This window comes from Cebus imitator, unplaced genomic scaffold, assembly GCF_001604975.1.
Source record: "Cebus imitator isolate Cc_AM_T3 unplaced genomic scaffold, Cebus_imitator-1.0 Scaffold254, whole genome shotgun sequence".
NCBI lineage: Eukaryota > Metazoa > Chordata > Mammalia > Primates > Cebidae > Cebus > Cebus imitator.
In genome coordinates this window covers 1,422,748-1,439,810 of record NW_016107569.1, presented here as the reverse complement: position 1 = coordinate 1,439,810, position 17,063 = coordinate 1,422,748, and the positions used below count along the sequence as shown (strand labels likewise).

General features: G+C 57.2%; 1 protein-coding gene and 1 pseudogene across 2 annotated transcripts in view; both read left to right on the top strand.

Annotated features, from left to right (window-relative positions):
- Nucleotides 1-950: 950 nt before the first annotated feature.
- ASS1 (argininosuccinate synthase 1) overlaps nt 951-17,063 on the top strand; it is a 56,498-nt gene continuing 40,385 nt past the window's right edge. Inside the window, exons 1-5 of one of the 2 annotated variants that reach the window (XM_037728048.1) lie at nt 951-1,221; nt 6,572-6,631; nt 8,398-8,507; nt 10,413-10,481; nt 13,690-13,878. In XM_037728048.1, coding sequence (XP_037583976.1) covers nt 8,403-8,507; nt 10,413-10,481; nt 13,690-13,878 — 363 coding nt within the window. In that variant the 5' untranslated portion in view covers nt 951-1,221; nt 6,572-6,631; nt 8,398-8,402. Of the gene's footprint in view, nt 1,222-6,571; nt 6,632-6,681; nt 7,000-8,397; nt 8,508-10,412; nt 10,482-13,689; nt 13,879-17,063 lie in introns of those variants that run through there. The other variant, XM_017499081.2, reaches the window with a different exon arrangement.
- On the top strand, nt 6,125-6,258 carry LOC119467030 (annotated as a pseudogene).

The window sequence follows — 17,063 nt, the reverse complement described above, 5'->3', positions numbered from 1 at the left end:
CTGCTGCAAGGGTGTCATTTAATGGGTGTTCCTCACTTGCCTCCTGCTAGTGTGGAAGGCCCAGAGGCTCCACGGGGCCCCAGGCTGGTCCTGTGAGAGGGCCGAGGGGGCCAGTTGTGAGGCCACCTCCCAGCTGGAAGGGGCCTCAAGCCACCACATGTACCCATCCCCACGTGGCTCACTGGGGGGGCCCCTTATCATCAAGGGCCACCTCCCAGGTTTAGGTGCCAGAGAACTAAGGGGCTTAAGAGAGAATTGAGCTGTGGCTTTGTTTATGAATTGGTTTGATCCCTTTTTCCGTCTAGAAGGACTCACAGCTACTGCTGCTGGCCACGGGCTTGAGGGGGTGGTGGAGGCTGGCTGGCAACGGGGCTGGCAGAGGGGCTGAGAGTGGTTGGTGATTAAAAGGAGTGAGACTCCAGGGTAGCTGCTGGGCAAGGCTTGGGGCTCCCAGCTCCCCGAGGTTCAGAACCGGCTAAGGACCGGGAGTCCTCCCCTCTGGGGTCAATGCTCACTATGGAGCGACCGCCTTGGATGGGGTCCCAAGGCCTGCTGTTTTACTGGGGCCGTGGTTGCAGCGATCAGAGCTTTGGAGCCGGCAGACCAAGTTGGGAAACTCCTGATGCAGAGAAACTTCTGAAGGCCGGCCTGGGGTCACGGCTCCCAGCAGCTTTTTACAGGCGGGGAGGGAGCGGCTCTGGGGGCTGCGGGGGGCCCAGGCTGCCGCCACTGGATGGAAGGAAGCACGGAGCTCCCCACGCCCGTGGAACTCTCATCCCCACCCCCACCTCGAAGTGTTTGAACGCTTCCCCAGGGCCAGGCGGCAGGTCTCTGGAAGGATGGCTGCAGCCACACCCCCACCCCTGAGTTACACGGGTCGCAGCCACTGCCGCCTTCCGTGGCGCCACCAGCCCATGGGCCAGAGCCAGGAGCCCCGCGCCGCCTGCGTCCTCGCCCGCGCGCCCCTGGGATGGTGAGCTGGCGCCGCGCCCAGGCGGGGACCTGGGGGGAGGCGGGTGGAGGTGGGGACGAGGCCAGGGACGGCGGGGGCGTGGCTGTGAGCCGCTCCAGACTGAGGCCAGGCCCGGGGGCGGAGTCTGTTGCGCGCGTCCCCCCACGTGGCCCGGGTCTCCGGCCCTGCCCCCCGGCCCTGTGCTTATAACCCGGGATGCACACCGCTGCCGGCCCTGCTCTGTCGCCTGCAACGGCTGCCTGGGCCCGGTAAGGAGCCCTCAGCCCCTCTCACTGGCCACTCCCTAGCCGAGGACACCCGCTCCCCGGACCCCGCCGAGGAGGCGGAGGGGACGCGCGCAATGGGGTCCGCAGGGGCAGAGGGCGGACCCTCGATCGCCACTCGCTGGGAACTGGGACCGAGGCGGGCGAGAAGGGGCTCCCGCTGCTCAGACGCCTGGCGCCGGATTCCAGGTTCCTGGGGCCTGGGGGACGCAGCGGGGGCGCGAGTCCCCGAATCCGCGAGCGGGTCGGGTTGTTTGTTCCCTGCGCGGCCGCGTTCTTTCTGGACTCTTGCTACGATCCGGCTTACTCTGTGTCGTGAAGCCCCCACATGGAGACCCGGGGAGTCCAGAGCTTGGCGGGGGGCTCCCGATTCTCTCTCCCCCTCTCCCGCTCGCCGTCTGTCTCCACCTCTACTTATCTGCGTAAAACCAGGATTCCAGCCCCTGTGGGGCTTGAACGTATCGCTTTCCCCTGAGCCTCAGTTTTCCCCGGTCAGATGGGCATGGTGGCCCTGGCTCCCTTCCCTGCAGGTGGCAGCAGCTGTCCGGCCCTGGCCCTCCCCAGTGGGGCTGGCGACTTTGCGGCGGTTTCCTGCTGGCCTGGGCTGGGCTCTGTGGGAGGGAACGTGCCAGGAATATCCTCCCGCCTGGCTACTGTTGCCTTTGGCACCTGGGAGGCTGCACTATCCAGGGAGGCAGGGTCATTGTGAAAGAGAGGAAATCCCTCTCCCAGTCCGCCAGGGCTGTTTCTGACAAGGAGGGCTGCCCTGGCCTCAGTATTCTTTTCTGAGAAGTGGAGTTGCCCCTCCCGAGCAGAGCAGCCGGGCCGGCTGCAGGTCTCAGTGCAGGGACAGACCTGTCCTCTTCCCAGGGGTAGATGAAGACGGAGGGGACCTGGGCCTTGATCCTCTTGCTCTCAGCCTGCGCACGCCCAGTGATGGGGAGGGCTGGTCAGGCCTTGGCTCAGCCTCCAGCGTCCCAACTTCCGTTTCTTTTTCTTTTCTTTCTAAAAATTTATCAGAAAAAAAAAAAAAAAAAAAAAAAAAAAAAAAAAAAAAAAAAAAAAAAAAAAATATATATATATATATATATATATATATATATAAATTTATCAGAGATGTGCATATTGCCCAGGCTGGTCTCGAACCCCTGGGTTCAAGCCATTCACCTCCCTCCGGCCTCCCAAAGTGCTGGGATTACAGGCTGGAGCCGCCAGAGGTGCCTGGCCCCCAAGCTTCAGTCTGCTAGAGCTGGCTGGCATTGAGGGCTCAGGATACATCTGCAGAGAATGAGGGTGCTAAGGGCTCTCTAGACTGTTGAGCGCTGGGCCTGGGCCCAGTTGTACCATAACTGTGCCTGGTTTAGGTTCTGATGGGATGGAGGGAGAAGCAGTCACGGGCTGGGAAGCTCTGCTAGGAGCAGGAACTGGAGGAGCCTCCGTTCCAAACTCCCTCCCGCTCCCAGACCCCTTTGGCCCAGGGCCTGGGTATCCAGCTTGGGTGTGGCGGTGGGGGTCTGTCCTGGAGGGGCCATCTGCACCGTGCTGAGAAGTAATTCTGGTTCTGTTCTGTGTGGGTGGATCAAGTGAATGAATAGTGACTCCTGCCTGCTGAGCCCCTGAGTGGGGGGGCAGGCACGTGGTGGGGGGAAGAGGAGGCCTCACTCAGCAGTCTCTCCAGTCCTGAGCACTTGGCAAGCAGGCCCCAGGGCCCCAGGAGCCTTGGGGTGGAGCCAGGCCCAGAGCCACCCGCTGCACCCTCCTCACCTCTCCCCGCCCCATCCCATCTCATCTTTGCCCCGTGGGTGCAGGAGGCCAGCCAGGTCAACCAGATGCCTCATTTGAGCACTGACCACACAGCCCCTGAAGTGAGTGGCTTGCCTGTGGGCACCGGGCAACCATGTGGAAAGAGATACCTTCGCCGGAATTCAGAGTCTAAGGCTTAGATTTCTGATGTAGTTTTGGGCAAAGCTGATCTTCCAGGGCCTGGCTCCCTCCCCAGACTTGGGGTAGACTAGGCGCCAGCTTCCAGTGACTTCAGCTCTGGATATAAGTTGAATGAATGAATGAATGTGCTCTTCTATACCCAAAGACAAACCGAGCTCAGCTGAGTTAGAATGTCAAGAGGGCTTGCAGGAGAACCTCCCATGGGCCTGAGCTGTAGCACACAGGCTATCCAGAGAAATACAGGGCACGGGCTGGGCACGGTGGCTCATACCGGTAATCCCAGCAATTTGAGAGGCTGAGGTGAGTGGGTCACTTGAGGTCAGGAGTTCGAGACCAGCCTGGCCAACACGGTAAAACCCTATCTCTACTAAAAATACAAAAATTAGCTGGGTGTGGTGGCAGCCACCTGTGGTCTCAGCTACTTGGGAGGCTGAGGCATGAAAATCGCTTGAACTCAGGAGGTGGAGGTTGCAGCGAGCCAAGATCACGCCACTGCATTCCAGCACAGGCAACAGAGCAAGACTCCGTCTCAAAAAAAAAAAAGAAATACAGGGCACGTTGGCCACGATTCACTCCCGAATCGTGAGTGAAGGGAGAAGATCTGAGGTCTCCCAGGAGCCAGGGAGCATAGGGCCTAGTGCAGGGAGGAGCAGGTGGCCTGCAGTCAGACTGGGTTTGAAGCCACTGGCTTGTGACCACGGCTAGCTAGTTAGCCTCCACCTCCTCCTCTGTAAATCGTCTCTTGAGATGACGCACCTGTGACTGAACATAGTATCTGCTCTTGTCATCATTCCAGCTCTGACATTTTCAAGTGGCACGAGTTTTCCTTAGTGTCAAGTGAGCGCCAGCCTGGCCTGTTGGCTGGAAGTTGGCCAGACGGCTGTGGCTGGAGACAGAGAGAATGCCACACCAAGGAAAGCCTGGTGGCTCTGGTACCTTGATGCAAGGCCACCTTCCCTCCTCCCAGGTGTCTTCTGGTAAAGGAGGGCTGGGCTGGCTCTGGGAGCTGGGGGCAGTGGGCATTTGCCTGGGAGCTGGAAAACCTGCCGTGGCACTTTCTGGGGGGTGTGGTGGGGCTGGGGCTGGGACTAGGGGAGGCTGAGTTCAGCCAGGACCTGCCAGGCACCGCTCCCAGGAAGAAAGCCCAGTGTCCAGGAGTGTCGGAACCCAGAGGGCTGTTAGGTTGTGCAGATAGGGAAACTGAGGCTTCGAAAGCCAGGAACGTGGCTGAGGTCAGCCATGGCAGCGGTGCACGGAGCTTAGTGGGCACATGTTTGGGGCCCAGTTCGGGCTCCTTCCCCAGCATCTCGCTGAATCCTTGCAGTCGCCCTGTGGAGGGCAGACTGTTCGAACCCCCACTTCGCAGCTGAGCAGTTAGGCTGGAGAGCTGAGGCCCATGTCTGGTGACCTTGACCTCTGTGCTGTGCCTGGAGTGAGCACTCGCTGGATGGTAGCTGTGGTTCCTTCTTTCCCTGTCACTCCCTCCCTGACATCAAGCCCTCCGTTTCATTTCCTTTTTGGCTCAGGCCTCACTCAAATGCAGCCCAGGGGCCTGCTGAGGCTGAGGGAGGAGGGTGCCCCACAGCTGCTGGGAGGGCAGGAGTCACGTTGCTGCCTGATTACATCATTTTCCCAGGCCCATCTGCCCAGCTCATTTCTCTGCATGCACACACAGGCCCCAGCACCCACACACATGTGCACATACACAGGCACGCATGTGCAAGCCCAGACACATCGCAAACGCATGCGTGCACACAGTGTTTACTCTCAGGTACACACCCCCAGGTGCACACACGAACACACACACACACACACACACAGTCTCAGGTACACACACCAGGTCCAGGCACTGCCTCACATTGCTCAGCCCCAGAGGCTGAGGGCCTCAGAGCCCACACCTGCCCAGATACAAGCTGGCAGGCAGGAGGGGCTCACTGGTTTCTTTTTGTTTAAGAGAGAGTTTCGCCAGGCGCAGTGGCTCACACCTGTAATCCCAGCACTTTGGAAGGCCGAGGTGGGCGGATCATAAAGTCACGAGTTTCAGACCAGCCTGACCAACATAGTGAAACCCCGTCTCTACTAAAAATACAAAAATTAGCTGGGCCTGGTAGTGTGCGCCTGTAATCCCAGCTACTCAGGAGGCTGAGGCAAGAGAATCGCTTGAACCTGGGAGGCGGAGGTTGGGGTTAGCTGAGATGGTGCCACAGCACTCCCCCCCTCCCCCCGCCCTGGCAACAGAGTGAGACTCTGTCTCAAAAAACAAAACAAAAAACCCATCTCTACAAAAAATACAAAAATTAGGCAGGTGTGGTGTTACGTGCCTATAGTCCCAGCTACTTGGGGATGGTGGCGCTGAGCTGGGGCAGGAGGATCGCTTGAGCCCAGGAGGTCGAGGCTGCGGTGAGCTGGGATTGCATCGCTGCACTCCAGCCTAGGCGGCAGAATGAGACCCTACCTGAAAAAAAAAGATACAGCTGTGATGGGAGGGAGGCATGGCGGGTCACTGGAGCGATTCTGGCCATCTCCAGCTGGCCAGGAGCTGCCCATCTCTGTACCTACCCTCTGGGCTCCAGGTGCCTCTGGGAGGGGCGGGAGCAGGGGTGACTCTCAGAGCTGGGTGAATCTTGGGCCGGCATCATCAGACCACACTTGCCCAGGACTTCCTTCCTCGAGCCTGCCCGAGAGGGATGTGGTCTTGCACCAGTGAGCAGCGGGTTAAGGAGCCGAGCTGCTCTGGGTTTGAGTCCTGGCTCTTCTGCCTACCAGTCACACAGACGCAGGGCAACTTCCTTAGCCCAAGCCTCGGTTTTCTGCCTCTAAAATGAGGATAACCCCAAATGGAAACGCTCGGCCTGAGACGGACCTGTGCAGTACCTTGATTGTGGTGTTGGTGTCACAGATATATCCGCATGCCGAAACTTGCTCAATTTGACATAAATAGGTGATTTTTTGGATAGTTCATGAGTGTGCTGATTGGGCATTCTCTGTGTGTGTGTGTGTGTGTGCGCGCGCGCACGCGCGCGCGTGAGGTGCCACCCTCAAACTTTGTTATGATGTTGGCACATTACCCATCTGATATGAAAAAAATGCAATTTACGATGTCAATTAGACTGCAATGGAACTGTTTTAAAACCTGCAGCAGGATTTCCCCAAATGCAACCACACCACCTGCGTCATCACACACAAACAGGGGTAGGCTTACACACAGTTCCTGAATGCCTTCTGGGACAGGGGGCGGGGGCAGGAGCCAGGACAGGTGGCTCTGGGGCTCCTGGGCCTCCCCAGCTCCGTGAGGCTGCTCACAGGGGATTGGACGGCCAGGAGGTCAGGTTTAGGGCCCCTGGCACGGTTGGGACTGCCTGCAGGCAGTGAGTAGGCTTTGCTTTTGCAGAGTGGTTCACTGCACCGTGAAGACAGATTCCAGACACCAGGAACTTGACTCCAATCCCAGGTACTGGCCTCCTCAGTCCGCCCTGCCTCCCTTTCTCCCTCCTTCCCTCCATCCTGGTGGCCAGTTGCCTGGCTGTAGTTGCCCTGGGTACCACCGGCTGGCTCCAGGGGCGGGGCCTGCTGAGTCACCTGCAACTCAGGGCCTGGCAGGGGGTTGAATGCCCAGTAGGAGGGAAAGTTGTTGGCCCCCCGACCAGAGCCACCCCCTCTGCCCCAACTGCCTGGCCCATGAGGTGCTTCCCCTTCTAAGTCCAAAGGGCAGCAAGGGCCTGTGAGCCCCGGCTGACTGGCAGGTGTGCCTATGTGACATGCACGGGACTGCATACTCCAAAGTCCGCCTGGCTGTGCGGCCAGGTTCTGCAGCACAGGGTGGGCGGCCTGGGAAAGCCACTTCCCCTCCCCGAGCTTCCAGGCACATGGACAGCGCCCAGGATAGCGACGCCTGCGTCACTGCAATGGTGATGGCGGGGGGACCCTTCTGCATTCCACTTCCGAAATCGTGTCGAATCTGACCTTGTCGCATTGGTCAGACTCAGGTGGAAGCATTCCCACGCAGAACAAACATGCCCTGAACATTTGGGAAATGTGGGGTGCTGGGGCCAGGTGCCCCAGGCTGGGCTGGGGCAGGTGACCTCATCTCCCCAACCCTGGTTTCTTGTTCAGCAATGTGGGCATGTAACGGCACCTGAGCTCAGGGCCACGGGAGGCATGTGGAGGAGGCAGGGTGAGCTCAAGGACAGCCCAGGATTCAGGGAGAGGCCCCGGGGAGGAAGCATGGCTACAAAGACCAGGAGACGGAGGCCTGAGGGTGGGCCAGGTGGGAGACCGCAGCCGCTTCCCGGCTGCAGAGGGCCAGCTTTCCCATCCGTGCCCCAGGGAAGCACTGCTATCTCCTTCCCTCCCTGGGCCTTAGTTTCTCTACCTGCACACGGGGGGAGCTGCTCTCTGAGCCCCTCGAAATCGGGCATTGGCAGAGTTGAATTCAGAGGCTCTCAGGGTCCCTGGTGCTCCCCTGTCTCAGAGGTTCTCACATTTGGAAAGAGACAGGATGCCTAAAATTCCAACCAGTGAAGGTTCCACGGGGTTCCAGGTAGGAGGGCCTGGGGCTGGGGCTGGGCGCCTGCCCCGCAGCATCCTGCTCCACCTGCAGGTGGGAGGAGGCACTGCATACTGGCGGAGCAGGGATCCGTGTGCCCTCTGTGACCCTCAGCCTGCCACTGACCTCTCTGAGCATGAGCCCTGCTGTCTGCCTTCCCAATAGTGATGACCACGCCTACTTCATGGGGTTGTAGTGGGGGCTCAGGGGCACAGGGAGATCCGGCTGAGGCTCCCAGGGCCCTGCCCAGGGCTTAGCAAGGAGCAGCGCTGACAGGGGATGTGTCAGCTGCCAGAGCCTGGGTACCAAGGCCCCTCCCACATCCGCCTGTCTTTACATCCTGGCCTTGTGCCAAACTGCTCAGCCTCAGCCGCCTTCCTTCGCTGCTGGGGCATCGGGTTCAAGAGAGACCTGTCCCCAGCCGGCCTAGGAATGCAGTCAGCATTTCCAGGCCCCAGCATGGTCTGTGGGGCTGTGAACAGAGTGTTGGAGCTCAGGGTCCCTGGGGGTGGCAGACACTGAAGGTGAACATCTATTCCCGACCTCCAATGGTGCCTTGCCCAGGAGACAATGCTGTCCAAGGCCAAGGTTGGGGCTGGGCCATTTGCAGGGGCTGGCGGAGGGTGCTGGCTGTCTCAGGGTCACTCAGGTTCTTCCTCGACTCCCCCCAGACGCTATGTCCAGCAAAGGCTCTGTGGTTCTGGCCTACAGCGGCGGCCTGGACACCTCCTGCATCCTCGTGTGGCTGAAGGAGCAAGGCTATGACGTCATTGCCTACCTGGTGAGGGAGCGCCCTCGGTGTCTTCTGGTGTCTGTCTGTCTGCCAGCCTCTGTCCAGGTTGCCAGCCTCTCTGCTCACTGTTACTCATTCAAGCCTGGCTTCTCCTCTCTAAGCCTGTCTTGTACTGGAACTAGGAAAATAGCTTCTCATTGTACTGCCTCACTTTCTCCACCTGTAAATTGGGCATCCTCGAAACGCCTTCCAGAGCCAGGTGATGGGGGGGTGAGGGCACAGAAGTGACCTTGGCAGTGCTGCTGGGTCAGGCTGCTTGCAGAGAGGCGGTGGGCTGGGACCCGCTGCCCGCCCTGGGGAGGCACCCCGTTTTTCCATCTCCAGAGCACACTGTCAGCCTGTGGTATTCAGCAAAGATTGTGGAATCGTGAGCTAGAACGGCCCTGGGAGGTCACCTGGTTCTGGGATGGGAAGTAGGTCATAGGTAACGGGTTGTGTGTGACACCACTTCCCCATCCACGGCCCAAGGCAGTCCACCCTCTCAAACCAGCTCCTCTGTGACCGAGCCCGGCCACAGCCTCTGAGTCCTTCTCTATGTGGCTATGCTCTTCAGGATTCTCGGGTGTGAAGTTTACAACTTCAAACCAACTTATGCAGAAAAAGAAAGGATGATTCTTGGCTCACATAACCTAGAAGTCCCGGGATAGGATGGCTTCAGGCAAGGCTGGACCCAGGTGCTTCTCCAGATCTGTCTCCAGTTCTACGTGGCTTCATTCTTGACCTCTCCACAGGGCAGGCAAGGCTCATGGTCACCCTCATGGCTCACCTTTCCCGAAAAGGAGGGCTCAGCCAGCAGCTCTGACAGTGGGGCCCATGGGGACCCCCATGCATTAGTCACTATGGCTACACCGTGAGGTGCTGGGCTTGAGCCATGAGTCTGCTCCTACAGTGGGCAGGATTTGTTCCCCGCCATCCCTGTGGAATGGGGTCCACCCAGGAAGGAAGGTTCTGTTTCCAGAGGAAGTGAGGCTGGGTCTCTGGACAGACAAAACTTAGCTCTGAGGCTCCCAGGGCCCTGCCCTGGGCTTGGCAGGGAGCAGCTCTTGCAAAACAAGCCATTGCTTGCTGCCAGGATGCCATGTCTAACTGCGCCCAATGTCCTTGTCATTCAGGCTGGGGACAGTGAGGCCAAGGGGATGGTGGGTGAGAGCGCAGCCTTGAGTGGCTGCAAAGAGCCCAGTGTGTACCCATGTCACCATGGGCAGCACAGCGGGGCCGTCAAAGCTGGAGCTGGCCGTATAGGCCTCTGGGCTACCACCTGGGGGAGTTAAAAGCTGAACGTGATTCGGACAAGCCCCTGCAGCTGGGCCTTGGCAAGATTCCAGTGTCTGGTGAGCGGAATGCAGGGAGCTAGGGCCGAGGTCGGGATCTGGGCAGCAGGCAGCATGCTGGTGTCTAGACAGGCGCCGTGGGTGGGGCCCCGAGGTCAAGGCATTAGCCGCAGGGACAGAGCTGCCTCTCCTGCCTCTCAGCTGCCTTAGGATGGCCAAGGCGTGGTCCTTGCCTGGGAAGGAGAGCTGGAGGCTGGGCAGGTCCTGACAAGCTAATCTTTGCACTGGCTGGGGAAGACTTTTCTGGAAGTTGCAGATGAGTTTCAGGACAACCCTAAACCCAACAACGACAGCAAATGGTTGTCTCCCAGCGGCCTGTGTGGTCAGGGCCAGGCTCAGCCAGTGTCCAACCCATGGAAGCCACCGGCCAGACCACGCCGCATCCAGCTCCCCATTCCGCCTCCTGTCCTTCTTTGGCTTTGTCCTTCTTCCTTCCTGCTGTGACCTGTCCATGGAATGGAAGCTGTGTCTGTGTCAGGGGATGGGGGCTGCTGTATGCGGACAGCGCAAACCCAGGGCTCTCCCCAGGGGCTGACGGGGCCTCTCTGCTTCTGCTCCTCAGGCCAACATTGGCCAGAAGGAAGACTTCGAGGAAGCCAGGAAGAAGGCACTGAAGCTTGGGGCCAAAAAGGTACGAAGAGGGAGACGGGTTTGGGCTGGGAGCAGGGTGGTGATGTGGAGGGCGGTGGAGGCCCTGCCCCAGGGCTCCTGTCCCTTCCAATGTGTCTTCTTGCTTCTAAGAGTCATGCTGCTCTCAGGCGTGTGAGCACTCTTGTTTTTCTGCGCCCCCCCCAGGCCCTCTTCCACCCGCCCACCTTCCCATCCAGGTGGAGTGTCTCTTTCCCACCCACCTACTGCCCGTCTCTTATCTCTCTGTCCATCTGTGCACCCTCTTACCCTCTTAGTTCTGTTCATCCACTCATTCACATATTCATCCATCATTCATCCCTCCATTATCCATCCATTCATCAGCCATCATTCCATCATCCATCCATCCATTGTCCATTCATCCATCATCCATTTATTCATCATCCATTCATCCATCCATCCATCCATCCACCCATCCATCCACCCATCCATTCATCCATCATCCACCCTCCATTATCCATCCATCCACATATCCACCCATCATTCGTCCCTCCATTGTCTACCCATCCATTCATCCAGCCCGCCAGCCATTCATCTAACCACCCTCCATCCATCAATCCATCTGTCATCCATCATCTATCCATCTGTCCATCACCTCCCTAAGTGTCCTTCCCTCTTTTATTTCTCTGTCCACCCATCCATCCTTCCATTCACTCAACAGAATCAGAAAACTCCAGTTGAGTCCAGTGCATCCATTGTGAGTCTAGGCATGTGGCAAGCAGCCCCCATCTCCTGTGGGGCTTATATGGTGAACAGGGTCATCATGACCCCTGCTCACCTGTGCTGACTCCCCTTGGAGAAGCCCTGCCACTTGTGCTCCTTCCTTTGCAGGAGTGCGCAGGGGACATAGCAGGGATGATGTGAAAGGCCACTAGCCCACCTGCTGGGTCACAATTGATCCCCTCTGTGGGGTGCTTCTGCAGGGTTGCCAGGGTGATTAGCATGTTAAAATGAACACGTGAGGGAGTGAAGGCCCCAGTCCCAAGTCACCTACTGGCCACAGGCCTGGAACTAGAATGTCCCTCCGTGGTTCTGTGTCTCCCAAGTCCTGGAGAGGAGGGGTTTGTCTGAGCAGGAGCCCAGGAAGGGGAGAAAGGCCCCTGAGCATTGAAGATTCCAGTGCTCGCTCAGCAGCGCGGGCGGGGCTTCGGCTCAGCTTCCACTTTTGTCCTTTACTCTAGATGCGAGGTTCTCACACCTTTCAGTCTTGGGAACCCTCCACACTCTAATTTATGTGGAGTTTTTAATGTTTATTTTCTTGCATGTAACATTGGGATGGGCTGGGCGTGGTGGCCCACGCCTGTAATCCCAGCATTTTGGGAGACCGAGGTGGGCAGATCACCTGAGGGTCAGGAGTTCGAGACCAGCCTGGCCAACATGGTGAAACCCCATCTCTACTAAAAATACAAAAAATAGCTGGGCTGGTGGCACACACCTGCAGTCCTAGCTACTTGGGAGGCTGATGCAGGAGAATTGCTTGAACCCAGGAGGCGGAGGTTGTGGTGAGCCAAGATCTCGCCATTGCACTCCAGCCTGGGCAATAAAAGTAAAACTCCATCTCAAAAAATAATAATAATAATAATAATCCCGATTTGTTTCTTTTCTTTGCCTTTTTATTCCATTTTTTTAAAAGATTTGTTTAAAAAAATAATTATAGATACATGGGAAGTTGCAAAAGCCATACCAAGAATTTATCAACTCTTAAAAATTATTGAAGGCCAGCCGGGCGCGGTGGCTCACGCCTGTAATCCCAGCACTTTGGGAGGCTGAGGCGGGCAGATCGCCTGAGGTTGGGAGTTTGAGACCAGCCTGTCCAACATGAAGAAACCCTGACTCTACTAAAAATTCAGAATTAGCCAAACGTGTTGGCACATGCCTGTAATCCCAGCTACTTGGGAGGCTGAGGCAGGAGAACCGCATCAACCTGGGAGGCAGAGGTTGCGGTGAGCCAAGATCGTGCCATTGCACTCCAGCCTGGTCAACAAGAGCAAAACTCCATCTCAAAAAAAAAAAAAAAAAAATTATTGAAAGCCTTGGCTGGGTACAGTGGCTTGAGCTTGTAATCCTAGCACTTTGGGAGGCTGAAGCGGGTAGATCACCTGAGGTCAGGAGTTCAAGATCAGCCTGGCCAACCAGCCTGGTTTCTTTAATAGAGAAACCCTGCATGCCTATTGTCCTAGCTATTTGGGAGGCTGAGGCAGGAGAATCACTGGAACCCGGGAGGCAGAGGTTGCAGTGAGCCAAGATTACACTTCTGCATTCCAGTCTGGGTGACAGAGTGAGATTCTGGCTCACAAAAAAAAAAAAAAAACAAAAAAAAAAAAAACTGAAGGCCTTAAAGAGCTTTTGTGGATTACATCTGTTTATATTTATTGCATTAGAAATAAAAACTGGCCAGGCGCGGTGGCTCATGCCTGTAATCCCAGCACTTTGGGAGGCGGATCACGAGGTCAGGAGTTTGAGATCAGCCTGGCCGTCATGGTAAAACCCTGTCTTTACTAAAAAAAAATACAGCCGGGCGCGGTGGCTCAAGCCTGTAATCCCAGCACTTTGGGAGGCCGAGGCGGGTGGATCACGAGGTCAAGAGATCGAGACCATCCTGGTCAACATGGTGAAACCCCGTCTCTACTAAAACTACAAAAAATTGCCGGGCTGGTGGCGCGTGCCTGTAATCCCAGCTACTCAGGAGGCTGAGGCAGGAGAATTGCCTGAACCCAGGAGGCGGAGGTTGCGGTGAGCCGAGATCGTGCCATTGCACTCCAGCCTGGGTAACAAGAGCGAAACTCCATCTAAAAAAAAAAAAAAATACAAAAACTAGCCAGATGTGGTGGCGCACGCCTGTAATCCCAGCTACTAGGGAGGCTGAGGCAGGAGACTTGCTTGAACCTGGGAGGTGGAGGTTGAAGTGAACTGAGACTGCCACTGTGCTCCAGCCTGGGCGACAGAGTGAGACTCCAACTACAAAAAAAAAAAACAAAAAAACCACTATTGATTAGCAATGTCTGCCATGAGTGCAGGAGGGAGAGTAACTGCAGTGTGCTGGGATCGAGGAATGATGCCTACTACAGATGCAGAAGCACTGGGGACAGCCTGGGTGGCCCCTGTAGGTCTCAGCTGCGGCCCCTGGGGCTCTGTATGCCAGCTGGCTGCTGTCCTTGCCGACTTCTTCCTCTGGGTTTCTCTTCCCGCAGGTGTTCATTGAGGATGTGAGCAGGGAGTTTGTGGAGGAGTTCATCTGGCCGGCCATCCAGTCCAGTGCACTGTATGAGGACCGCTACCTCCTGGGCACTTCTCTCGCCAGGCCCTGCATCGCCCGCAAACAAGTGGAAATCGCTCAGCGAGAGGGGGCCAAGTATGTGTCCCACGGTGCCACGGGAAAGGTGAGGTACCCGAGAAGGGCCGGGCAGAGGGAGATGGAGGTGGAGGGGCGTGGGACGGAGATGCGCACCCCTCATCAGACAGACTTGGTGGAGGCAGCTGCTTGGTTTAGACCCCAGTGAGGGGGCAGCAGCTTGCCCTGTGCTCCATGCACCATGGGGCCTGAAGGCCGTGCTGTGTCCTCACCTCCGCCCTTTGCTGTGGGAACGATGCCACCCCACTTGGCAGACTTGCTGCTGAGGCCTGGGAAGACTGTCACTGGCCAAGGTCACAGCACAAGTCCCCGGGGGACACACAGGAAAGTGTTGGGAACCCAGAGTTGTCAGAGTGGGGTTCAAAGCCAAGCTCATCAGCTGCCGGCTCACCAGGTGTTCTCAGCCGGGGACCTTCCCCCCTTCCTGAACCCGTTTCTTCCTTTGTAAGATGGGGGTCATGCCCTGTCTCAGTTTCCCAGGGCTGGGGTAACAATATGTCTCACACTGGCGGCTTAGAACCTAAAACTATTCCCCCTCGAGGTTCTGGAGGCCTGAGGTCCGTAGTGCGGGCATGGGGGGGGCGCACAGCCTCTGAAGGCACCGGGAGGCCTCCCGGCTCAGGCCTCTCTCCAGCTTCCAGTGGCCTCTGGCGTCCCTTAGCGTGCGGCCGCGTCCCGCCCGCCCTCCCGTCCTCCCGTCCTCCGTCTTCCCAGGCTGTCTTCCCTGTGTCTTCCCACCTTCTTCCCTCTGTTCACCTTCCCCCTTGCCATGGGACCCCACTCTTGGATTAGGGCCCCACAATGACCTCATCTTAACTTGGTTACTTCTTTTTTTGAGACAAGAGCTCTGTCTCCCAGGCTGGAGTGCAGTGGCTTGATCTTAGCTCATTTCAACCTCCGCCTCCCCGGTTCAAGCAATTCTTCTGCTGCAGCCTCCTGAGTAGCTGGGATTACAGGCACCTGCCACCACACCCAGCTAATTTTTGTATTTTTAGTAGAGACAGGGTTTCACTCTGTTGGCCAGGCTGGACTCAAACTCCTGGCCTCAAATGATCCACCAGCCTCGGCCGTCCAAAGTGCTGGGATTACAGGTGTGAGCCACTGCGCCCGGCCTTTACCTGGTCACTTCTGTCAAGACCACACAAGGCCACATTCAGAGGGACTGGAGTTAGGACTTGAACTTATCATTTTGTGGGAACACAAATCAACCTGTCCACACCCCTTCCCTCCGGGCCGTGTGTCCCGGTGCAGACTGCGGGGACCCTGTGGGGTGCAAGACAGGAAGCCCGCTGCCTGCTGCTCTTTGGAAGGCAGTCCTCGAGAAACCAGATTTCTTTTTATTTATTTATTTATTTATTATTTTTAAAAATTTTATTTATTTATTTATTTATTATAAGACGGGGTTTCACCATGTTGGTCAGGCTGGTCTTGAACTACAGACCTCAGGTGATCCGCCCGCCTTGGCCTCCAAAGTGCTTGGATTACAGGCGTGAGCCACCACGCCCGGCCGAGAAACCAGATTCCTTACAATGCTGGCAAGTGTCAGTGATGTTTTTATAAAGACTCGAGTCTTGAGCGCTCACAGCCAGGGGACACCACACCGCGCCAAGAGCCTGGTACAGGAATTGACTGTTTCCCAGCCCCGCAGTCAGAAGGCTTGGAACCTCCCCAGTGGCCGGAGCTCACTACCTCGCCTGCCCTGGGCTGGTCAGGGTGCCGATGGTAGGAACGGGTCCTGGGACACACGCAGCTAGGATGATGATGGTGGAGACACGATGTGACGGTGGCCTTGCAGACAGCCACCCACCAGGATGGCACCAGTCATGTCGTTTCTTCACTGGAGCACTGGTTCAGCAGGCTTGCACTGGGTATCTGCTGGGAGGTGGGCACTTGCTGGCACGGGTGCAGTGCTGACTTTCTTGGCCTCATGGCCTACCCTCAGAGAGCCCGTGTCCTAGCAAGAGAAGAGCAGGTGGATATGTGTGATGAGGAATGGGGGGTCTGCCAGGGAGCTGCAGGGGCAGCAGGCAGGGGCTGAGGACGAGTCTAGAGGAGTGAACAACGGTGTGGAAGCGTGTGCCAGGCATAGGGAACAGCCTGTGCAAAGGCTGAGAGTGAAGAGGCCCCAAAGGACGGTCAGTCTCGGGTTCTGGAGCGGGAGCTATTGCCCTGGAGGAGGCACTAGGGCCAGGACTGGGCGGAGGCCATGCTGGGAGGTTTGACTGCATCCTGAGGGCATTCGATTAGGGAGCAGAAGGGAGTCTCAGGTTGGGTGGGGGTGGCCAGTGACTCCCCCACGGGATGTTGGGGAAGAGGCTGCAGAAAGCTTCTCACACAGACTGTGGCTTTGGCTTTCCCTGTCACTCCAGCTGTGGGTGATGGGATGACGATGACAGGAAACCAGGCAAGGAGGGTGGGACGGACCTGGGCTATTGGGCAGGGTCATGTGTGTGCTGCCATCCGTGCAAAGCTTGGGGCAGAGGAGGAGGGCACAGGAGGGAGAAGCCAGAGGTTCCGGATTCAGGACGGGGAGCTGCATGGCTGTGTGCGCATCCTGGCTCCGCAGCTTCCATCTCGTGTGACCTGAGTTTCAACTTCCTTGTCTACAAAATGGGAATGAAAATAGAACCCAGGTCATGGGGTGGTTAGGAGCTGTCTCCAATCAAGCGCTCGGAATTGGCCTGGCGCATATGCAAGAAGGAAGCGTCCTGATTGTGACATTACCAGACTGGTTCCGGGGGCATAGGAAGGCCCATTGACAGCGTATAGTGTGGGATGTATGCTCTAGAGAAAAAAGCTCCCAGCTGGGCATGGTGGCTCACGTCTGTAATCCCAGCACTTTGGGAGGCCAAGGCGGGCAGATCACGAGGTCAGGAGTTGAAGACCAGCCTGACCAACATGGTGAAACCCCATCTCTACTAAAAATACAAAAATACATGGTGGCACATGCTTGTAATCACAGCTACTTGGGACGTTGAGGCAGGAGAATCACTTGAACCTGGAGGCAAGGTTGCAGTGAGCCAAGATCAAGCCACTGCACTCTAGCCTGGGAGACAGAGCGAGACTCCGTCTCAAAAAAAAAAAAAGCTCTCGACCCATCTGGCCTAATGGAATGAGCTGGGGAGTGAGCTCCCTGTCCCAGGAGGCATGCAAGCCTAGGTCAGTGGATCAGAATTCTGGGAGGGGTCCTGCCCTGAGAAGTTCCTTTCAACA